The sequence below is a fragment of the Ursus arctos genome, unplaced genomic scaffold (genome assembly GCF_023065955.2).
Source record: "Ursus arctos isolate Adak ecotype North America unplaced genomic scaffold, UrsArc2.0 scaffold_27, whole genome shotgun sequence".
Classification (NCBI taxonomy): domain Eukaryota; kingdom Metazoa; phylum Chordata; class Mammalia; order Carnivora; family Ursidae; genus Ursus; species Ursus arctos.
This window is the reverse complement of record NW_026622952.1, coordinates 17,676,902-17,702,348: the sequence shown is the minus strand read 5'-3', so window position 1 is coordinate 17,702,348 and position 25,447 is coordinate 17,676,902. Positions and strand designations below refer to the sequence as shown.

Sequence of the window (25,447 nt, the reverse complement as noted above, 5' to 3'; positions counted from 1 at the left end):
TGAGAAGTTAAAAAAAAGGGGGGAATTGTTAAAAGATGTTATAGGTTTTTAAATTCCTGAATTATTCTCAATACACAGGTTCTTATAATCGTTTTACATTTTACTTTAGGTTTTAATGTATTTTATATTTAAATCGTTTTAAAATACACTGAAGTATTTGAAGACTCTTCTCTTTTTTAAAGTAGTGTTTTCTTGGGGCACCTGGGTGGCTTAGTTGATTAAGCATCCAGCCCTTGGTTTCAGCTCAGGTCCTGATCTCATAGGTCATGAGAATGAACCTCGCATGGGCTCTGCTGCTCATCTGGGAGTCTGCTTGAGATTCTCTCCCTCTGCCCCTACCCTTAGTCAATACACGCACAGGCTTGTGCGCTCTCTTTCTTAGGTAAATCTTTTTTTAAAAATGTTTTCTCTTTATATTCTATAATATATCCCTTTTCCTGAAACAGACCGGATTCTGGATTTAAAACTCACATGAATAACACTAAGATTATAAATTATAAATGACTAAGGTGCAGATTAAATGTGATAGACAATAAATATAACAATTTAAGAGCAATAAATATTATCCCAAGGCAAATTTCTCAGGAAAAATTTTATCAAAAGATGGGTAATTTGAGTTTGCCTTAAAATCAAGGCAAATTTTGGTTAACCAATAAGAATAAAGCTCACTCCATGGGGCGCCTGGGTGGCACAGCGGTTGAGCGTCTGCCTTCGGCTCAGGGCGTGATCCCGGCGTTACGGGATCGAGCCCCACGTCAGGCTCCTCTGCTATGAGCCTGCTTCTTCCTCTCCCACTCCCCCTGCTTGTGTTCCCTCTCTCGCTGGCTGTCTCTATCTCTGTCAAATAAATAAATAAAATCTTTAAAAAAAAAAAAAAGAATAAAGCTCACTCCTTGGTTATGTGTCAGGAGAGAAATGAAAAAGCCTTAAGAACCTGTATAGAGGTGGAAACGAGGAGAGAATATTTGGGGTCTGTAAACAGAATTTTTACTGAAACATAATTTTATATATATATATGTGTGTGTGTGTGTGTGTGTGTGTGTGTGTGTGAAAAATTGTGCTTGATCTGGCTACCTCCAAACTACTTCCTAGTAAGATCACAGAAACTGTTTTGCTTCCTATCCTATGCTAGTCTCTTTGTCACATTCTACTTGTTTGAAATTCTCTCCTCCTGTCCCTAGCTTCTCTTAACATAAAAGACATTGAAATACCCTGTTTGCAGTTAACCATCTTTGGAGTCTTTTTTCTTCCATTTCAGCATACAGTAAGTTTGCCTTTTATATTTCTCTAAAAGTCATTGTACACATAGGTAAATTGATAACCAAAACTATAGAGTCCTTACTAAATGCCATGCAACTTAATAGCTACTTTTACTAATTTACGATGTCTAATCCTATAGCATTTCTCAATAAGAAAGATACTATTATTATCCCCATTTACAAAGGCAACTCAAGCACAGATTCAAATCTTGGTCTACTCAAATCTACAGTGTTAAGCACAGTGCTCTACTCTCTTTTGCCTTTGTGCTTAGATATTTCTTTATGCACATATGCTATATTTCCTTTCAAGCAAAAATACCACGTTTTCTATTTATTTGTTTTTCTCATTTTATAAAGTACAGTATCTCTTACTTCTAAGTACTGAATAGGTATTTGTTGTATTGATTAACTGATTGATTGACTCGAAAGTATTAGCTTATATTGCCAAGGCCTCTCAGCAATTTTAAATTTTCTAAAGTTTGTGAGCAGTAAACTGATGAAAGTGGTGATTTTGGAAGATTTAGACAGAAGTGAGAGATGAGAGAGTAAAGATTAGGAAACCCATAATCCAAGCATGGTATGATAGGCATTCACACAGAATCAGTTGTGTCAAAGTAACAGAAAAATGGCAAGTATATTCACTGGCTTTGTGATTAATGTAGGCATAGATATCAGAGTTGAAACTGAGATGAGAAGAATGCCTGTATTATTGATAGAAGCATGGAATTCTGGCAAAGAAATTAATTTGTTTGGAGAATACTGACATTATTTGAGAATATTTTAAAGTGTTAGGATGTTCGAGTGGGATATTCAGATACATATACACAACTAATAGGTAGTATGATTTGAAAATACAGACCTCGCTGAGAAGGGGTCTTTCATACAATGTTTGATTGAAAAGTATGCATCATTCAAGAGAGAAAACATAAAAAGAGACTTCATGGGCAAATAATGTAACATCTCTCTTTTATAATTAAAGTACGTTTACCATTTGAGTGACCTCTGTATTTTAATAAAGTCATACAACTGAACCTGTAGATTGTTTTAAATTCCTATTTCCTTAACTGAATGTAAATGTTCTATGCTGTATTACTATAAATACTACAAAGTATTATATATTTACTATGATTTTTACTTTAACCACATTTTTACTACACATTCGTTCTATCATTTATGAATTTACAGTTTCATCTTGCACAAAAACAGAGGAAATAAGAAATGCTGTTGTTCCTTCAAAATATATCCAGGATCAGATCACTTCTTAAGTACCTGCCATCAGCTTTCTTTAGACTATCAACATTTTATGTCCGGATTACCCTGGTAACCTCTCTCTGGTCTCTTTGCTTCTGTCCTTCCTCCATTATAGTCTGTTCTCAGCATAGATCATGTTACTTTTCTGCTCACGCTAGACTGTAAGCTTCTGAGGCCAGGTTTATTTGTTAACTATTTTATTTCGAGTGCCTAGAAATGTACCAGTGACATGTTAGACATTCAGTAAATATTGGAATAAATATAATGACAATAATAGCGAACACATAAGGCTTACTTCATGTTATACTTTTCTAAAAGCTTTAAATATTTATAACAACCTAGTTTTATAGATGAAGAAACTTGGTTTCTCAATCAAAAGGTTGATTAAATAACATTCCCAATCCCTCAAGCTAGAATTCAAAACTAGCAACCTGACTCTGTAACCAGAGCTCCCAACCATTACAGTGTGGTGCTTCTATTAAAGATTATCGTGTTTGGTACTGCTAGAAAGTTCTTATAGAACTTCAAGTTGTGTATCAGCCTGTTACATGCAGAATACTTCTTATGTAACTGAATTCACATTGATAGCATACTGATTAAATATAAAGATGAATGTTGATAATTTATAGTCTTCAAATAGTAAGTTTAAGGAAATAGAAAGTTAAACCAAGAGTTTAATGTCTCATTTGGCAGATTAGCAGGTTCAAGCAGTAACATCCATCATTAGTTAAACCCGTTCTCAAGGCCCACAAAGCCAGGGTACTGTCAACTGTGTTATATGGGTCTAATATCTGAATCCTTATCAGTCTCATTTTCATTTCTTAGACGGGTTTCATTTATCATACTCTTATACTATATTTCATATCAAATGTCAAGAGGGAGTTCTGATGTCAATGATTTAGTGGCAGTGATTTCCCAGTTTCACTCATCAAAATGCAGTGGTCCTAGGTGTACGGAGAAAATGGATGGCACTGGACTTTAAAAGCAATTGGCAAACTTCAGAGAAAGTATCGTTATTAAGACAATACGTAGTTTCAAGGATATAAACTAAAGCTTTCTGAAGAACTAGACTAGAAATACTGTCATAGCAGATAGTCGAGCATGATGTAATGGGACTCGACTCAGCAATATTTTGTTCATAATGCAATCAGTGAGGCAGCAACATGAATAAATACAAAGTACAAATAATGTTCAGAGGATGATTTAACAGATATGCTAAAAGATTCATTATTAAGGAATAATTGCCTGGCCACCCAGGGCATTTGTCATCTACATGAATATGCTTATGTGTATAGAATTATCAAAGAATTGTCTATCGTGTGAGTCCTAAGAGTGGAGATGTAGACATCCATTTTCATAGACACATGAAAAGGGAAATGCTAAGAATCTATGCTTCAAAAGAGTGATTCTTGTTTATTTTTTGTTTAAATGCCCTTTATAGACTTTGCTTGATAATAACATCCTTTTTTATCACCTAATAGCTTCATAGGTAACAAAAAATGATCTGTATCAGGAAAATGAATTACAGAGACATTAAATGGCTTTCTTGGGGGAAATCATTCAGTTTTTTGGCAAAACTGGAAAACTGGAATAGGGCACAGAGAAGTTCTGTTCCTAACACGTCTTAGACCAGTCACAAGTGCAAAATATATGGTGATATAAAATGAGTGATTTAATTTTCCACACAGAATGATTTAAGCTGCATTAAGTTGTTTTTTCTGTTCTTGCATTTTGGATGACTTTTATAATAATGACTTGGGAGTATTAAACTTCCTTGACAGTTGCTTATTTTTGAGGATATAAAGAAGAAAAACTTGTACATTTTGATTAGATTTTCATATATACCTGACCTGACAGAACTATGAAAGTTGTTTTTTTTTTATAATGATTTTTTATTTTATTATGTTAGTCACCATACAGTACATCCCCGGTTTCCTATGTAAGGCTCGATGATTCATTAGTTGTGTATAACACCCAGTGCACCATGCAATATGTGCCCTCCTTACTACCCATCACCAGCCTATCCCACTCCCCCACCCCCCTCCCCTCTGAGGCCCTCAGTTTGTTTCTCATAGTCCATAGAGAACTATGAAAGTTTTTGCATTGTCGATTTACATACTCTGTATATCTCACATTACAAGCTATTCAGTTGGATTTTAAAATGCTGAATATAACAACTTCTTTGGAACATTTTATTTATAAAAGGAAATTCTATGAGAATAATTATACTGTGCATTTCAAGTTTTCTTTTGTTACTCAATGAAATTAAAACTGTAATAAGCCTAGAAAACGTGTTGTCAACAAAATATTACTAAAATTACTTAGAAGGTAAGTCATAGGCTCTCTTAAATATTTGCCATACACTTGGAAAAAACAGTCTCATTATGTTATAGTTTTAGTCTCTCAACATTTTGAAAGTACAAATGAGATCTTTATCTCATTGGTCATATGACCAGTTCTGTTCGGAAAGTGAAAGACGCCTCTCCAAACATAGTTTATTACCAGTTTCTCTCACTAGTGTCTGAGGCTTAGGGTTGTTTTTCTTACCCTAGAAGTTTTCCAGCCCTGCACTCTATGTTCTCATTGGTTGCCCTTCTAGGAAGGGCCAATTATAATGAACGGCTTCACAGCATATTCTGTTTAGGATTTCCTTAGTAATGGATTGGTTGATTTTTTTTTTTTTTTATTCTGTTTTGTTGTTACCAGTCCTGTCCCCTTACGATATGGGAATTACCAGTCTTATTGACATTGTAAATTCAGGTAAAGCTCATAATGAGAGAGATTTCTCCACTTTACTGTCAGGGCTCATAACTTTGTGGAGAAGGGTTTAAATAGAACCAAACACACCCTTTCTCGCCTGGGGTCACGGTTATTCTAAAATTGTCAATTTCTCTCATGTCCCCAGTTAGGAGCTGCTAGCCCACCATTTGGTTCTGCCATTTCCAATACTCTCAATTTCTGCCTCTTGGTAACTTTTACCCTATGCCTTGTAGTGTTCTAGAAAATATCTCATAATACTGGACAGGACAATTGAAATTTGAATTTTCAGACTTGTGATAATATCCGTTGCTCCCCTGCTTGACAGACATCATGTGGTTTTTCTGTTGCTTAGGTCTGATTTGCAGCTAGCACTGTTTTTATATAAGGCTTGCATCCTTAGAGCTAAATGACTACATTTGAAATATTTATAAAGTATTAATATTAATATAAAATATTAATATTTATAAAAACAAAAACTCCTCGTACTAATAAGTTCTTTCTCTGGATATGTAGTTCTTTTATTATCCCCCCCCCAAAAAAAAACCAAAACAAAACAAACAAAAAACCAAAAAACACCTTACTAGTAAGATGTTTTCTCTGACTATGTAGCAATTCTTTTATTACCTAAAGAAAACCAAACTTACTACCAAGATTTTTTTTTTTCTCAATAAGTAGCCTTTCTGACAGCTTTTAAAGGATTACACATTCCCTTCTTCTTATACAGACTCTTACAAAATGTAGATGTGTAGAAATGGCTTCCAGCTCATGAACGGTGCAAAGTTCTGGTACTACCACAGACCTGTTGCATTATAATCTCCACATATGAAGTCTGAGAATTTGTTTTATTAAACAAATATCCCAGATGAATGTCATGCACACACATTTTGAGAATCACTGACTGAGGTTAACTGGTCAACCTTTGTGATCTTCAAATATCATAAGAAAAACTGAAGAAATCCTTTTTGGAATATGGCTGGGGCACGTAAAGGTTTCATACTCCACAACTGGTCATGGAATAAGTTCAACTGAAATAGAGCTTAAAGATGCCCTAAAATTTCAGTTAACAGGAAAGTGGTAACTTATTGCTAAGAGCTGACCAATGAAATACTTTGAGAGGCAGACAGATTTATCACTGTTTTCATGAAGAACTATTTAGGCCTATTGTAATTATTTAGTTTAAGCCAAATATTTAATGAAGTACTTAGGAATTTCAAGCCTGAGATATGTGCACCCTCTAGAGAAATCAAACACAGTGGCATTCTTTGGCACCTAGACGTAGATAATACCTATTTATATCTCTTCCTTCAGGCAAATCCAGAAGGACTCGGCCTAGCTGCTTTATGATCTGTATCACATCTGCCAGTTCGTGCAGCAGCCCAGCAAAAACTGGTGCTACCTTAGGAAATTTGATGTAGGATGTTGAATAAAAAGACAGCCCCTAAGGAAAAGGCTAGAAATGTGTAACTATCAAGAAATAGAGAAATCTTTTACTAAAATGTCAGAGTGGTAAGTACTTTGGGATTTCAACTTGTTTTGTGCAGTAACAGTGGTGACCCAGGATACTTCCTTTTGCCATTAGCTAAACAGAAGCTTGTCTGCCTTCCTACTCTCTTCCTTCTCTCACACTTTGTTTTTACTAGAGACTCAATTAATTGGTTCCATTTTAAGCAAGTAACATGCAGGGGGGAAGATAATAGGATGCCTTTAAATATTTCTATTAATTTTAACACTAAATAAGATAGTGTATCTTAATAGCTTAAAAGACTCCTTTCCTGGGCATTAGAATTCCCAGAAAGAAACTGAACAGGAAATACTCAAGATTATTCCATTTTAGTGTTCTGCGTACCTTAGCACACAAAGGAGACTCAGGACAAGGATGTCATTACTGCAGTCCTACTAGCATATGTATTTTGAAATACCATCTTATTTCCTTAGAATTATATACTAAACAAATGACTCATTCTAGCATATACAAAAAATGGATCCCTCATTCTACATCGGCTTCGATCAGGAAAGCAACAGTTCTTCTACTGGCAACTCTTAAATAGCCAAGATTAATTTCAAAGACAAAAATTTAAAAGTAGTGAGGTAATTTTTTTGACTTCTTGAAAGTGCTGTCAAAGAAAATACAGCTTTTCATTCTGCTTTTTTTTATGTTGATAATAAATTGTGTTTCCTTTTTTTGCTAATGCAATATTTCTTTTGCAGAGAGTTAAGAATCTATACTAGACAATTTAGAGTCTATCACTTAAAAGATTGTCTTAAATTTTATGTGTCTGTTGTCCTTGTACTAGGACTAAGGGACTGAAAAAGGCTAACAGGATTCACATAGTTTTTGCAATATTTACAAAAAGGGGGAAAGAAAGTGGACAGAAAGGAAGTTTACATGTCATTTAAGTCAAAATACATGAAAGAATTGGACAGAAAAATTTACATAGCTGCCGAAAGATAACCCCAGCAGTGTTTCTTCTAGCAGTTGACAAGTTTTTGGTTCATTACGCAACCATGTATTTTAAAATGAAAGACGGGACCAAAAGCAGTTTTGTAGAGTTGACCTTGAACTGAGACAGATTGCTATTTGGGTTAACACTCAACAATCTCCAATCTTCACTTCATGCATTTGCCATTTTCTTGGTGAACACACCAAGAATAAACGATTTTTTAAAAATAAGTTATATATTTAAAATGATTAAAATTCAAAACTACTTTTATTTTTCTGGGGTTGGTTTAAGTACACTTTTGTGTTTTTTTTCCCCCCAACAAGGCACTTATGCCAAAGCAGATAGATTCCAATATATATTTTGTCAGTGAGTAAGGGAGAAACAACTAATTTGAATCCTATGCATTATTGTCCTCAAAAGAGTTATTTCCTGGCTTATATAGGTTAGCGAACAACTTTTTGTATTCTGCTAAATACATATGAAATACAAAGACTGGGCTTTGGAGCAAAACCAAACATTAACTATAATATTAACTATATTAACTATAATATTTGGTTTTGCTCCAAAGCCCATTGAACTGCAACAGTCTTTGTTCAGGTTCATCAGGTTATTTAGATCATGCTTTTGCTCCAAGGCAGGTAATTTTAATATCAGCTTGGAAGATTAAAAAATAATTATTCACTGACAGGGAGAATTTAACCCAGACATACTCTCCTGCTAATTGACTACCAATAGACATAGAATCAGTGGCCAGTAGTTCATCTGTGAGTCACATACCTAAGTAAAATGTTGAAATTCATTTGAATTTTGGACAACTAATGGTAATAATAATGATAACACTTATTGACTACTTACTGGGTTTTAGACCTGGTACTAAGTGTTTCATATGTATTAGCTAATTCACTTCTCACATTTTGTGTTTTTCAACTGGGAACAGTTGTTTCCAATTGAACAATTTGAGGCTTAGAGTAATTGTGCTCAAGGTCACATTTGTGGCAGATCCAGGATAGGCACTCCAACTCACGCATTTGGGTTGAAATGTATTTTACAAACTACCATACTATCCTGTTTTCTTGATATAATCAATTTTAGTGTCTTTCTTTTCAGATGAGGAAACTGAGACCCAAATGATTGAATTGACTGAGATTAACAACTTGTTTCTTAAATTGAATGGAGTTTATCAGCACTAGAAACCAAGACTCCGGACTCTAAGTACAGTGTACTTTTCATTACAGTAGCTTCCTTCTCAGACAACAAACTGTTGGTCCACACTAACCAGTTATTTTCAGAATATTTAAGTGTATAAAAGGACCCCTTAATGATTACTCAGTACCAACACAATTTTAAAACAATACTGAAAAAGCAGAGCAGAATGACAGATACCATTTTCCCAAGAATTTAGGATTAAGTTAAATGGAATGAGGTTCGTTTTATCTACTGACCTATACTATATTTAACTTAATTTCTATTTCCTTTTCTGATACTCTTCTAAAAGAGGTGGTAGAACCATTGTATTAAACAAAACATACTGATTTTTATTTTCAAGTATGTTACTTGAAATTAAGAGAAAAGTGTTATTCCTAGATATTATTTACTTCTATTATGCTATGCAAAATTCAAATTCTCTAATTTTTCTTCTTAAAATTGGTCTTTAGGTGATATTATGGTAAAGAACTTTCTGCTAAAATAATTTTTATGACCCAGTCTTTCATTTGATGTTGACTTCTATGATGTCTAAATAAGTGTTTGATGGACTGGTCAAGGGAAGAATATTTATATTTATGGTTTGTTAAAACATTTCATCTCCATGGAAAAAACAGATATGTATCGAGTATCTAAGACCATGCAGATTTCCTTCTTTGTCCGTTCATCATTTTGTAAATGTGTTGTGCTTATATACTTAGGATGAAATTTCCATTAGTTACTAATACTTCCTTTATCAGAATTGATAAAAATCAGAGAGGGAAAAGATATTAATCATGCTAAAGCTACAAAGGAATTTATTATTTGATGTTTCTTTCAAATGATTTTGAAAGTGTGTGCATTAAATACATCCTAAGACCACGTTAAAAATCAAGCACCGTAGTTCATTTTTAATTGGATTAAGTCATTGCTCTAGGTGGCCTCATAAATTAAAGATAACTATTTCTAAGGTCAATGCCCACTCCTTTGGAATGTTTGTGCTTGTATATTTCTTTATTATTGTGATTGTATTCTTGTGTTTGCTCTTACAGCTTTTAGTGTGTGCCAACAATCTTCTGTTTACTTTGGTAGACAAATAATGTTCTCACAGTTTGAATGTGTAAATCCTGAAAACATAGCTTTGTGGGGGGAGATTGTTTTCTGTTTTGTTATGCTGGGTCCTCATTGCCTAAATTAATACCTGGTACATAAAAATTGCTCCGTAAAAATTTATCAAATGAATTCTACTTTATGAAATCCTGAAGTCTTTCGGGGTATCTGGTCTTAAAGTGATTTCAGTGACTGAAGAGATGGATAAAAGTCAGATGTTAGTACAGGTTCCTGTCATTTTTAAAAAAATATCATTTAACACACTAAATCTACCTATGTAAATAAAATAATTTCTGAATGGTATTTAAGCATGCTTATCTAATGTTTAAAAGATACAAATAGTTTAGAATAGAGACTTTAAGATGATTTGTCCTGATTATTTTTGATTATGTACCACAAAGAAAGCCAGATGCTGTGTTAATTACTTACCATGATATTATCTTAATTTTTAGGACAATATTTTGAGGAATATCTTCCTAGTCTTATTAAATATGTGAAGTTAAGTGATTTGTTCAGGATAACACAGCAAGTAGCAGATTCAGGACTGTCTCCAGGCCTTTACTCTGTACTGCCTCATGTATACAAGAAGTTAAGCCCACAAGTATTATGGATCAAATACAGTGAATTAAGTCTCTAAGGACCAACTTTAGATTCTTTTTAGTCTAGCTGTATTTTTTAACTAGAGATACATAGATTCTTTGGAATTGTGATTAGAAGCAGATAATAGATTAGATTATAATATTTTTCTCACACACTTAAGAATTGAAGGATTTTGAGTAGGGTAATGATAGATTCTCATTAGTTTAGCAGGATTAATCTGGCTGACAAATAGACTTTAAGGCAGAGACAGGGGGAAGAAAGGAGGATATTGCAATAATCTAGGCAAGAGATGGTGACTGCTTAGACCAGACAATAAATCTTGGTCTTTATTGTTGAGCACTCATTTTTTGTTTTGTTTTGTTTTTTAAAGATTTATTTATTTTAGAGGGAGAGAGTATGAGCCAGGGGAGGAGCAGAGGGAGAGAAAGAAAGAAGCAGTCTCCCCACTGAGCATGGAGCCTGACTCAGTTGCACAACCCTGAGATCATGACTTGAGCTGAAATCAAGAGTTGGACACTCAACTGAGTCACCCAGGCACCCCTTGTGGGCACTTTTGCCAGTGCTTCCTGGAAGTAGTTATAACTGGTTGAATTTGGAATGGATTTTGAAAGTAGAGTCAATGGTATTTCCTGAATGGTTAGAGAGTAAGAGAAGGAGGGAGGACAGAAGAACAGACTAAGATGATTCCAAGGTTTTGGCATAAACAACTGGAAAAATTATGTTGCCAATTCTGAGAATCAAAACTTTGGTTTGGACCATTAAGTTTTAGACTTTCAAGTGGAGTATATTAGTGAAAACTATTAGACTGTCAAGTAAAGATGGATATATACAAAGTCTGATGTACTGAGCTTGGAGATATAAATGTAGGGATCATCAGTATTAAAATGACAGTTATTAAGACATTGGATTAGATAAGAACACCAGGGAAGGTTGAGTATAGAGAACAGACTACAGTCGATGGAGCTCTGAGATACTCCAAAAATTATTTAGGATAAGGAGATGGAACAGCCAAGGAGCATGAGGAAGAGGAGCCAACAAAGTAGAAAAATCAAGAGTGGCATCCTAGATGCAAAAATCTTGCAACAAAGTATTAAATTAAATTCAACCATACATTAAAAGGATTAGTTACTACAGTCAAGTGGGATTTTTCCCAGGGATGCAAGGGCAGTTCAATACTCATAAATTAATCACTGTGAAACACACTTACAATAGAAAGAATGAAAACCACGTGATTATCTCAGTTGATGTAGAAAAGCATTTGACAAACATGTGTTCATGATAAAAACTCTCAACGAAATGAGTTTAGAGGGGATATGACTCAATAAAGGCCATATGTGGAAAATCCACAGCTGACATCATACTCAATGGTGAAAAACTGAAATCACAAGAAAGAGATGTCCCCTCTCAACACTTTTATTCAACATAGTACTGAAATCCTAGTCACGGCAGTCAGACAAGAAATAAAAGGCAGTCAAATTGGTAAGGAAAAAGTAAAACTATCACTATTTGCAGATAACATGATACTATATACGAAATATCATAAAGACTTTGCCAGAAACCTACTAGAACTGATAAATAAAGTCAGTACAGTTGCAGCATACAAAATCAATATACAGAACTCTGCTGAATTTCTATACACTAAAAATAAACTAGTAGGAAAAGAAATTAGGAAACAATCCCATTTACAGTTGCACCAAAGAGAATAAAATACCTGGGAATAAATTTAACCAAGGAGGCAGAAGACCTAAACTGCCAAAACTATAAAACACTGATATAAGAAATTAAAGATGACACAAACAAATGGGAAAATATACCATGTTCATGGATTGGAAGAATTAATATCATTAAAATGTCCGTACTACCCAAAGCAATCTACAGATTTAATGCAATTCATATCAAAATGCCAATAGTACTTTTCACAGGAATAGAAAAATAATGCTAACATTCATGTGGAACCACAAAAATCCCTTTATAGTCAAAGCAAAGTTGATAAATAAGAGCAAAGCTGGATCATAATCCCAGATTTCAAGATGTACTATAAAGCTGTAGTAATCAAAACAGTATGGTACTGGCACAAAAACAGACACATAAATCAATGGAAACAGAATAGAGAGCCCAGAAATAAGCCTATAACTATATGGTCAATTATGACAAAGAGGCAAGAATATTCAATGAGAAAAAGTCTCTTCAACAAATGGTATTGGGAAAACTGGACAGCTACATGCAAAAAATGAAACTGGACCACTTTCTTATACTATACACAAAAATAAAGGCAAAATGGATTAAGGCTTAAATGTGAGATATGATACCATAAAAATCCTAGAGGATAGCAAAAGCAGTAATTTCTCTGACATTGGCAATAGCAACATTTTTCTAGATATGTCTCCTGGGGCAAGGGAAACAAAATCAAGAATAAACTATTGAGACTTCATCAAAATAAAAAGCTTCTGCAAGCAAAAGGACTAATCAACAAAACTAAAACACAACCTACTGAGTGGGAGAAGATATTTGCATATGATATATCCAGCAAAGGGTGAGTATCCAAAAACAATTTTTTTTCTTGTATATAAGGAAAAATATATAAGGAACTAATACATCTCAGCATCCCAAAAAACAAATAATCCACTTAAAAAGAAGACACTAACAGACATTTCTTCAAAGAACACATCCAGATGGCCAACAGACACAAGAAAAGACGCTCAAAATCACTCATCACCACGGAAATGCAAATAAACACTCCAATGAAATATCACCCCACACCTGTCAGAAAGCTAAAATCAACAACACAGGAAACAAGTATTGATAAGGATGTGGAGAAAAAGGAACTCTCTTGTACTGTTGGTGGGAATGCAAACTGGTACAGCCACTGCAGGAAAGAGTATGGATATTTTTCAAAAAAGGAAAAACAGAATTATCATATGATCCAGTAATTCTTCTACTGAGTATTTACCCAAAGAATACGAAAACATTTAATTCGAAAAGATATATGCACCCCTGGGTTTACTGCATCATTATTTATAAAACCCAAATTATGGAAGCAGCCCATGTGTCCATCAAAAGATGAAATGATAAAGAAGAGGTGGTATATATACACAATGGATTATCACTCATTTATAAAATTAATGAAATCTTGCCATTTGCAACAACACGGTTGGACATAGATAGTATAGGGCTAGGTGAAATAAAGCCATTAGAGAAAGACAAATACCCTATCATTTCTCTGGTATGGAATTTAAGAAACAAAACAAAGGAACAAAGGGAAAAAGAGACAAACCAACAGACAGACTATTAACTATAGAGCACAGACCAATGGTTACCAGAGGGAAAATGGGTGGGGGTATGGGTGAAATTGGTGAAGTGGATTAAGAATACCCTTACCATCATGAGAATGAAAAAAAGGTTAAGATGGTTAATTTTACATTACATGGTTTTTGCCACAATAAAAACATATTTGTTTGAAAAAAGAAAAAAAAAGTGGATGTGGTGTCTACACAGACACAGGCAGTGGAATATTACTCAGCCATAAAAAATAATGAGGTTTTTTTTTTTTTTTTTCCAACCATGTGCAGCTATATGGATGGACCTGTAGGGTATTACGCTAATTGTAATGAGTCAGGGAAGATAAATACGTTGATTTCACATATGTGGAATCAAAAAACAAAAACAGTCTCCTAAATACAGAGAACTGGTGGCTGCAAGATTGAGGTCAGGAGGGAGATGGATGAAATAGATAAGGGAATTAAGGGGTACGAACTCTCAGGTATAAAATAATAGAGATGAAAAGCACAGCATAAGCCGTATAGTCAATAATATTGTATTAATGTTTTATGGTGACAGATGGTGACTACACTTACTTGGTGAACTTTGAGTAATGTACAGAAATTGTCAAATTGGTGTTGTATATCTGAAGCTAATAGAACTTTGTGTGTTTCGATTATACTCCAATTTTTGTGGGGGGAAAAAAGTGGCAGCCCAGAAGTCAGTAAAATATTACAAAAACAAGAGTGATCACTTGTAGCAGATTCTTCAGATAATGTAAGACTGAAATATGAACATAGTATTTGAAACATGAAACGCTATTGATGACATTCACCATAGAAGATTTTTATATAAACACAAATGTTTTGAAACCACTCATCTATACAATATCTTATGTTCGTGCTTCTCTAAATTTATTATTCTTACATAGGCAAACTACCTTGCAGTAGTTCTATAAATCTGAGCATATTATCCAGTATTGTCATATTCAAATATTTTAGTCAGTTATATAAATAGTAATTTTATTTAACAGTCAGCAGTTAATTACGTGATTGCCAGATAAAGTTTTTACAAAATGTTTCCCTTAATTTTGTTTTAATAAGTTACTGTATGCCAGGAAAGACATGGACCTTGCAGGTCATCAGACCCAGAATTCAGTCCAGATTCCACCAATTACTAGTTGTGCGATCTTAAGCAAGTTAATTTCTCTAAATCTCGGTTTTCTCATTTGGAAGATAACAAGATAATAACTATTTTATGTGGTTGTTAATAAGAGACAATGGGACAGCATACAAAACATCCGGTTAGGTGTCCAGCAAATAGTATAGTGAATAAGCGCTCAGGATCTGAAATCAAACAGACCAAGTTCAAGTCCAAGAATTGACAGGCACTCGATGAGCAAGTTTCTTCACCTCTTTTAAGCCTCAGTTACCTGATCTATAAAATGGCTGTAGTAAAAATACCTTTCTTGCAGGTTCATTAGAATTAAATGAGGTACTGTGTGTAAAAGTTTTAACTGTCCTCCACAAAATAAGTGCTTGACAAATGGTAGCTATCATTATTAGTACTCAGTAGGCTTGTATTTATTATCCTTGCTGTTACATTTAGAATAGTAAAGACTTTGTTTCTTAGTTTTGAGGGTCTTAGTTTCTAATTAGACTTGAAGGGATGCCAAACATAGCTTATGGTGTTTGTATTTGCTTTGCTGTTTTGTGTTTTGTTTTTGTTTTTTTCTAATTTCACTGCTGTCATTTCATTAGTAATGTTAAAAACCTTAAATGATCAGCTGGCAGCTAAGGTATGATTTTCAAAGCTATGCTTATGTTCATATAAGTATATTTAAATGGATAGAGTCAAAAGAAAACAGCTGCCCTATGACTTACTGATATTAGAGATGGAAACAAAGACCGTTTAGGTCAAAGTAGAAAAAACAGCCTTTAATGAAAATACCAAGACACAATTTATGACAAAACACAGAAGACTTTATATACTTCACGAAGATCACAGAAATCACCTAATTCAGGTCCTGATTTTTTATAGGCGAAGGGATATTGAGTTTCTGAAAAATTTGGTGACATGTCCAAGATCAAGGCCAAGAAGGAATAATTTTCTGATTCCTAGTTACTCTTCATAAGAGCATAGTTTAGGTATGCTTTCATCTGTATTTATTGTCAAAAATAAAAACAAAAGATTTTGAGAGGACCAAGTGATAATTATGCTTTAAATGTGGTGTAAAATTGAGGACATTGATTTATATTATAGATGTTATTTTTTTCTCCAAACTTTTTTTTGATAATCAGAAAACCTAGAAGAGGATTTGTATTTAAAGCAACTGCATAGCAGTTAATTTTCATAAGACCTTAACAGCAGAAATAATGGGAGTCAGTTTTTTAAGCAGAATATCCTAGATGGAGATTTGTGTCGTATTTTCTGTAATTAATTGGCATCAACTATTAATAGTTCTTACTAGGTATGGAAAACTGTACATTTCTCAGTGTGGTAAAACAGTTTTAATTTTTTTTAAAGGCCAATTGCTCTAATGGAATGAATTTATAAAGCTATCTTCTTATTTTAAAACTCTGATAATGTGGAAAAGAGCAATTTAATATTTGGTCATTTGTTTCCTTAAACATAAACTTAGTTGCTCTAATTTGTATCTTACATCTTATAGTAACTGTGGAATAATCATTACATTGTATGCTTGTGTTTGTGGTGAACCTTTTAACGAGTTATATTAAATTTTCTTTTGATATTAAGTTGCTTTCTACAAATTACAGTAATATCAACCAACATATTCATTTGTTATTTCTAGTTAATTATGTTAGGCAAAAGAATTTTAAATAGGAGTTCAGATTTTTCTATTATTTCCCTTCACAGTATAAAATTTAAAATACCAAAGAAAAAAAAGAAAAAAGAAAAAAACTTACAAAAAGATCTGCTTTTCTCTAGATTGTGATTTTTGCTTCTTTGTCTTGTTTTGTAGAGCTACATTCACGGAAGCAGCCAAGCTCAATTCGTGGCAGAGTCACACATTATTCTGGTACTAAGTATCCTTTAAAATACTGATGGATTGAAAAGGACGAAAGTTGCATGCTATCAGACTGACTTTTTTTATGACAATTATTAAGATTTTAAAAAGACATTAAATTTTAAACTTTACTATGTTACTTTCTAGTTCCTATGCTAATTATTTCTATTTAATTTTGTTTTTATTCTGAGTCATTAACAGACTATATAATTTTCTCTTTTTTTTACTGACTGTTGAATTGCAAAGTATAGTTTTTGCTCTGCATTGTTTATCTTTGGCTTAAATCTTTCTGTGGAGTTTTGTGTGGTCTTACCCTATAGGATCCTCACAGGGAGAAAAAAGTGTCCTAAAATATAAAAAGCAGAATTTTAAAATACTATCTATCTTACTACTGGTTCCCTTAAACATTATGGTAAGTCAGAAGAGGGAGATTTAAGATGGTTAACATGTCTTTTTGGAACATAAATGTTATGAATCAGATAAGGGGGTACAGTATGGTTTGATGGTAGAAGGGTAAAGACAGGATAGAATAGGAAAGAGGTAAGATTAAAGTCTCTAATTAAAACCAAACTCTGAATACTCTCAGAATGAAATAAGGTTACTCTTTGAGTAAACAACTGTATCTTGGGGGAGCACTAATGTTTGTGTGTCTTGAGAAATATTTGAAGGTTAAATTTATAATGTTGAACATATTGAGTCATCATCAGGATTTAAAGTGTGCCTATAGAATTGTTTATAAAATTTGATTACTTTCCTGGTTACTAAAATTCATATTCAGCTGAAGTAATCTAGACCAGATTTTCAGTATTTTATACAGTCAGAGCTATTTAAACCTTTAAGGAATCTTAGAACTCATCTAGGTCCAAATTTCATTTTATAGGTAGGAAAACTTAAAACCCACAAATAATTGACTTGCTTTAAGTTGAAGGAAGAACTAGAATTCACTTTTCTTTTTCATGGTCTATTAAGTTTTATATACGTTATACGTCTGTGATACAGGATTTCATGAATAAATGTCAATCATGCCATCTTGAAGTTTTTAATTTTAATCTGGAAGGAAACAACTATCTTTAATATCATTAAAGTTTTTTGTATTTCTCTACCTTTAACAGTGCATTTTTAATTCACTGTATGTATTTCTACCTTCAGCTTTTTAAGTAATCTATTTTATTTGCATAATATGTTCTGGACAGTGCGTCAGGTGTTGGTATAGACTGAGTCTTCTATTGATTGTAGTGGTGGAGGAAAGGGGCAGGGGTGCTTAAAGCACTTCCAATTCTCAAGAAGCTTACAAACCTCTTCATTTATAAAATGAGAATTAGCAAAGTAACCACATGGCATTTCCGTGTGAAGTAAATGAGATAGCACACAAAAACATCAAGTACTCACTACAGGCTGTTTTGGGTTTTTTCCCCCCTTTTCTTTTTCCATCAGTTCTGCATTTGTATTTCTTCCACCCTTTACACGTACTTGTGTGCATATGTGCAGTTGTGCATATCTTCAGCCCATTTCTTGCTTGCATGTATTTAATTACCTGTGTGCTTTCTTAAGAAGCTACTAGTACGAGTATGTTTTTGCTGCAGTTTGTTTCATAGATTAAAATTGGAAATATCAGTATTTGAATTAGCATTTTCAAGCTTAGTGATCTTGATCAGTAAGTGCTACGTGTCTCTTTTCTAACTTTAATATGGTAAGAGATTCATATTTTATGCACATCAGAGGCTCCGTGGTGACAAAATGACATATTTCCAAATCTATGTATTGGAACATCTCCTTCCCCTTATTGGAAAATAAAGGAAGACCATCTTTACTCTTTACTTATCTCTCCATTATATAAATGTACTTATGAAGCAAAATACATTTGTGTTGAAGCACACTGGTAGGAAAAAAAAACTATTACAGGTAATATTTCAACTTCTATTTATATACTGTAGGCTTTTCTTTTCTTTTCTATCCTATTTCAGTCCATGATACGGCATTTTAGCCGTGTACGTTATTCAAAGCAGCTAGTCTATGAAACGCATCAGGAGTACCTAGCAAAAAGCTATGTTGAGACCATCATTGTATGGCAGGAATTCTCCAGGGGTTCATTTCATGGCTCATTGACATCAAGCTGAGATTTACGATGCAAAGAAATTTCACAAGCAATACGAAGTCTTCCATGTAGATTTTTAACAGTAATACAGAGCAGATTTAAAAGTACTTATTCTCTTTATGCTACCAATAGGTTACTAACTGTTGCTTTATTCTCCTGGTTTGTTTGTTGTACAGATAACTGTGAAAGAGAAAATGTCTTTTAAAATGGTGGACTCATTAAAATTATTGGTGAAAGTTAAAAAGTAACCAAAGTAATAATTTCTGATTTTACTTTCACTTGGCAGAGTCTACTGATCTTTTTAAAACTTACCATGTATTTTTTTTGGTAATTTGCATGTGTATTTTTTTCATTTATACAAAAAAAACAAAACAAAATAAAAACACATGTAAATTCCAGATGGTCACTTTTTCTTTATCTGAAGAGAATATGCCTGCTTTTTGCTTTTCTCCTTCTGATTTAGTAAGCCAAATCATTAGATGCAATTGCTGTAAGCAAAATTTTGTTGGAAAAAACTTAAGAACAGATGGAGTCATTTGATGTCATAGGTTATAGATTCATATTTACTAAAAATAAGATTTTTCTCCCTGTTAGTAGTGTTTTATTCTCTCAGTACCTTGTTTAGGAAAAAAAAGAAACAGTCCTAAGTAGTTCATGAGAGAAAGCTATATGAAAAAGAAGAAATATCACAACATTTTAATATGGAATATGTAAAGAAAGAATAACTTATGTAATCCTTTTATTTTTTCCAGTAAAAATTCATTGCTACTTATTTTTCATTCAGTTATGTTTCAGTACCTGATGCAAACATAAGATATTTGCTGTTTACAATAAGGTAGACTGATAGAAAAATAATTGTAATTTAGTGTGATAAATGTTATAATGAATGCTTGGAAGTGCAAAAGAAGGAGCAACTCACTGCCTAGAGAACTTGCACTGACTTTCATCTGGTTTTGATACAGTGGAAAAAGGAGTTTCCCAGACAGAAAATGAATGAGAATATTCTAGAAGGTCTGGCAGATACAAAAACATAAAATGAGAGAGAATATTCACAAATGCTGAAGAGAAGATTGATGAACATTTACTTTAGATGGATAATGAAAATCTTCCCATACTTTGCTAAGAAATTTGAGCCTTATCTGAATTCACCAAGATGTGGTCTATATGCGCTGGTAGAAACAGGATACATGAGTTCTAGGACTGGCTTTTACTGTTTTAAAACTCTGATCTATCCCTTTGTTCTCCACATCTGTCAAGTTCTAGGGCCTCAAGATGATGACATGAGATAAACATCTTTTGGAAGTAAAAGTGCTTATATAAAAGACAAAGGGTACATTAGCAATAATTTTAAAGTATTTATACACACACACTTACAAAGATCACATTTGCTTTTCCTATGAGAAATATATTTGTTTTCCATTTATTATGAATGAATATTATTTTACTTTGCATATGTTTCTAATCTGTGATAGCAAATGTTTTAGTACGTTATATCCAAGGAAAAACATACTACATAAAAATAATGATGGATGCAAATTGAAGATAATTTTAGATTTAGATCTCTGTAAGTCTTGCATAATATGCTAACTTTTTTTTGACATCTGTTCTCATTTATCTTTAAATTGACAATCCTCTTTCTCTTCAGAGGAGCAACAGTAAACTTAACATCACGTACAAATGAGAATGGATCATAATACAGTGCAAATGTATTTGTTAGTAGTTCAGCAGGATGCTTAGTGCCTCTGAGTGCTGTATATAATTTATACAAATAGCAGCTTCTGTTTTATGTGGGATTATGTCAATATTTTGACTTTTTAAGCAGTAAAAGGTTATTGACAGATTGAGCAAGAGAAACTCAGGTGTGCACAGTAGTAAGTATATATTGCTATGACATTACTCAATACAAATGTGAAAGTAATACATGAAGTAGACTGGGTGTGTGTGTGTGTGTGTGTGTGTGTGTGTAAGCATAGGCATTAGCAAATTCAGAACAATAGAAAAAGTCTCAGAAACATATTCATCCACTATATAGTTCCATCTCTTATTCTAATGTTGGGACTTTTCAATAAGACACAGCCATAATGGCTACACTCACAATTTAATGGCAGAAAATCAGCTGTTATTCCAGAGTTAAACATAGAAACTCAAATCTGTGCTGAGTCATTCAACCCTCTACTCAGCAAAGGAAGCCCTACTCATCAAGTCTGACAGATGATCATCTAGCTTTTACCTCTTTCTTAATACTTTACCTAAAACTTATGTTACAGATGTGATTTTTTTTTCCCCAAATGTTAAGTCTTATTAGGCCCTTTTTTAACCAAAACTTTTTTTCATTGATATATTGGAACTCAAGTTAGATAAGTTAAATAATAATTCTCAACACTCAAAGGCCTGAATTTAAAAAGGTATCTTTAAATAAAAGAGAGGGAAAGTTGGCTAGTTCAAAGCCATTTTAGTTTAATTCATACATCTTAATTACAACTATCAAGTTTAAAGTAGGTTCACAGCTTATTTTTTGGTAAAGCCTAGAAAACTCAGGTTTGCAGGAAATATTCTGAAGATCAGATCACACTTGATTCTTGACCCTACTGCTTTTGAATAGAGTATTTTACCTTGGGGTTATACACAACCATATAACTAGTCATTCCTTTGCTTTAAAAGTCTTTGGGGTTGTATGCATTGTATTTACTAAGTTCTCGCATTTATTTTCAAGTAAATAAAACTAACTTCCTCTCAGATATAACAGTTTATAGTGCCTTTGGCGCTGCCTTGGATCCTCTGTAACCATAGTTGACAAACTAGGACCAATGAGTGCCAAATCCAGTCTACTATTCAGGTAAATAAACTTCTGCTGGAACATAGACACACCTATTCATTTCTGTGTTGTCTGTGATTACTTTGCACTCCAACAGCGGAGTTGAGTAGTAGCCGTACATCATACAGCTTGCACAGACCAAAGTATTTATAGTTGAACCTTGAAAAGCGTGTTAGGGGTGCTGACCCCTCCACACACACAGTTAGAAATCCACATAATACTTTTTACTCCTCAAAAATTTATTAATAGCCTACTGTTACGTGGAAGTCTTACTGATAACATAATCAGTACATATTTTGTAATATTATATGTATTATATGCTTACTACAAATTGTATGTATTATATACTTCTTAAAAATAAAGCTAAAGCAAAGCAAATATTAAAATCATAAAGAGAAAGTACATTTATAATACTATACTACAGTAACAAAAAAAAATTGCATACGAGTGGACCTGAGCAGTTCAAACCCGTGTTTTTCAAGGTCAACTGTACTTTCTAGGCCTTTACAGAAAAACTTTGCGAACTACTGCTCTGTAGGATGTGGTAAAGAAAGCAAAACCCCACAACCTTATTACCTCAAGATAGTTGCTGTTAACTTTATTATCTTTCCTTGCATTTCCAGCTATTTTGTTCCTTTACTCCTCTCATCATTTTACTATAACCCTGTGATATCATCCTACCTCATTTCTTTTATGGTTTTTTGATTGGCAACTGTCACTAGTTTTGTGGCTTTGTATAAATTATTCAGACCTCTCTGCTTCATTTTCCTTATTTGGAAACTGAGGAAGAGGATATCTGTGTCAAAGAATTGAATGGCAATAGATGAGATGATGAACAAAAATTTCCTGCCTTTTTGGGGGCGAACATTGTAGTGGCAGGAGAAAGGCAGTAAATTAAAAAAAAAAAAAAAAAAAGTGAAATGTTTTTCAAAAGCAGTGTTACAGAGAAAAAACAAGAAAACAGTTTTTTCCTAGAGGAGGCTTTTCTGATAAGATGTCATTTGAGCAGAAACTAAAAGGGAAATGAGGTATGTGGATATTTGGGACAAGAGCATTAAGCAGGGGAATATCAAGTACAAAGATGCGAAGGCAGAGAGACTGCGGTCTTGTTGGAAGAATAGCTAGCAGGACAAGAATAAGAGCAAACAAGGGCAGACAGGTATACGCTGGGGATCAGGGTGCAAATCATGTATGGCCTAGAGGCCATTTTGAATGACATGAAAAGCTTACATTACCTGACTTAAAAATACTAAGAGGATATTTTTAAGATTTAAGGGTACGAATTTCATAAGCGAGAAACAACCACAAAATTCATAGGGAAAGATAAATAATTTGCCACATTAAAATGACAACTCTGCATAACAAAGCAACTTAAAAAAAAGAATGAGCCTCAGCATCATGACAATATGAGTTGTTCCTTTTGTCTTTTTGATTTACAAGTACTTGGACATCCGTAACCAAACAAAAGTACCTCTGCTCAATACACCAGGACACCCCTCTGTACCTCCTGTGGTGGGTGAATAAAATCTCAGAGAGGGCTGGATCCAAAAGGAGTTTGTGAGCCTGCCCCATACCCACTTGCTGCTATCAGAAAAAGTAATGTGGAGAGTGAAAAACTGGTACACCCACCAGAGAGGAAATATTTTGGGAATCCAACCAGCCTGATGGGAGAAACTGGCAAACAGGGCAGAGAAAAAAAGAGTAAAACACACCAAGTTGCCTTTCTGTCCCAGGGCAACACTGCCACCTGCTAGGCTTGGAGGGTGGCGAGCTACGGCAGCAACATCTCCTGCAGAAGAGGTGGAAAAGGAAAGTGGAGAGGGACAGATGGCCTGGGAGTACAGGCTGCAGGGACTAGCAACACCCAGCTCTCTGAGGGAGGACCTCATGACTCAGGGGAGGAAGAGTAAAGAGTAAAGACAAGAACATCAGAGGGTCTTAAAAGTGTTTCCTGCATTAGGCTCCAAGATTTCAGCAGGTCAGCCTGTGAACCTCTGGGATTTCTGCACTGGAGGATCCTCTTACCGGCCCAAGGGTACTCCCAAAGCACCAGGTGCTAAGCCCATACCTACTCAGAATCTGCCACCAGGTTTTTTTGGTGTTTTTTTTTTTTAAATAAAAAGCAAAACAAACAAACAAACACCAGTTCTTTTTAAGCCCTGCCCCTAAGGGTAGCAGTGAAAGCCAGCGCCAGTAAGAAAGCCCAAAAACTTGTGCTGTAGCACCACCTTCTGGAAAACAAGATAAAGGTTTCTAATTGCCAGCCTGTTGAACTGTAACAAAGAAAACAAGAAAGGCCTGTGCTACTTCAAATGGGACAGCAGAGGCATATTTCATGAGACACTGTGAAAAATCACAGTAATATGATATCACAAAAAGGGTAATTCTCCAGCAACTGAACTTCAACGCATGGAATATTGTAATCTAACTGATAATTCAAAATTTCTTCATAAGAATGAAGAAATTTAATTAGCTTCAAGAAAACTCCGGCAATTCAGTGAACTCAGGAATTAAATTAATGAACAGAAGGAGTTCTTTATACAGAGATTTAAATTTTTAAAAAAGAACGAAACAAATTCTGGAGCTGAGAAACTTAATAAATGAGATAAAGAATACATTAGAAAGCATACAAAATAGGGCATATCAGGTAGAAGAAAAAATAAGCAAGTTGGGGAATAGGAATTTAGAAATGACTCAGTTGGAAGAAGAACTAATATTTTTTAAAAGTTAAGAAATCCTTAAGAGTTATTGCTCTGTCAGACAAGCAAATATCACAATAATTGGTATACCAGAAGGAGAAGAGAGGGCGAAGGAGGCAGAGTTTATTTAAAGTAGTAATAGCTGAGAACTTCCGAAACCTGGGAAAGAAACTAGACATGTAAGTCTACTAAGTTAGGGGACCACCTTATTATCTCAATGCAAAAAGATCTCCAAGAAACTGTTGAAAATCAATTATAAAGAAATAATCTTAAAGGCAGCCAAGGAAAAAGGAAAATAACCTAGAAAGGAACCCCCATTAAGGTATCAATGGATTTCTCAGCAGAAACTCTATAGGCCAGGAGAGAGTAGAACGACACATCCAAAGTATTGAAAGATTAAAATTACCAGTCAAGAATACTTTATCTCATAAAATTGTCCTTCAAATATGAATGAGAAATAAAGGCTGAAGAAATTCAACACCACCAGACCTGTCTTGTAAATAATTCTGAAAGGAGTTTTTCAAATTGAAATAAAAAGATGCTAATTAGAGACACAGAAAAAAAATGAAAGTCCACAAACCTCTGATAAAGGTGATAGAACTATAACTTTTTATTAGAATAATGTGTTAACCACTTAAAGTTTAAAGGAAAGAATATTAAAAATAATTATAGCTACTGCAATTTGTTAATGAATTCACAACATAAGATATTTTGGACATCAAAAACAAAAAGGTGAGGAGTGAAAGGGTAGAACTTTATTGGTAAACCAAGAAAAAAAGGTTGGTTTTTTTTCCCCCTGCTGATAGCAGCTTATCGAAGATGCTTTATCTAAGCTTCATGATAACCACAGGTTAAAAATCTAGAGACAGGAAACCGAAAAATGGGGGAGGACATAGGGGGGAGACTGAACAAATTACTAAGGAAAACCACAAATTTACAATGAAACGGG

At 33.9% G+C, this 25,447-nt stretch overlaps 1 protein-coding gene and 1 long non-coding RNA gene across 4 annotated transcripts in view; one reads left to right on the top strand and one right to left on the bottom strand.

The window, feature by feature from the left end:
- The window catches only part of LOC130541889 (uncharacterized), a 136,740-nt gene that overhangs the window by 58,097 nt on the left and 53,196 nt on the right, over positions 1–25,447 (bottom strand). The window lies entirely within an intron of this gene.
- The window catches only part of TUSC3 (tumor suppressor candidate 3), a 220,847-nt gene that overhangs the window by 174,161 nt on the left and 21,239 nt on the right, over positions 1–25,447 (top strand). For all 3 annotated transcript variants that reach the window (XM_026508466.4, XM_026508465.4, XM_026508467.4), the window contains exon 7: positions 16,845–16,908. In XM_026508466.4, the coding sequence (XP_026364251.1) occupies positions 16,845–16,908 (64 nt within the window). The remainder of the gene's footprint in view (positions 1–16,844; positions 16,909–25,447) is intronic.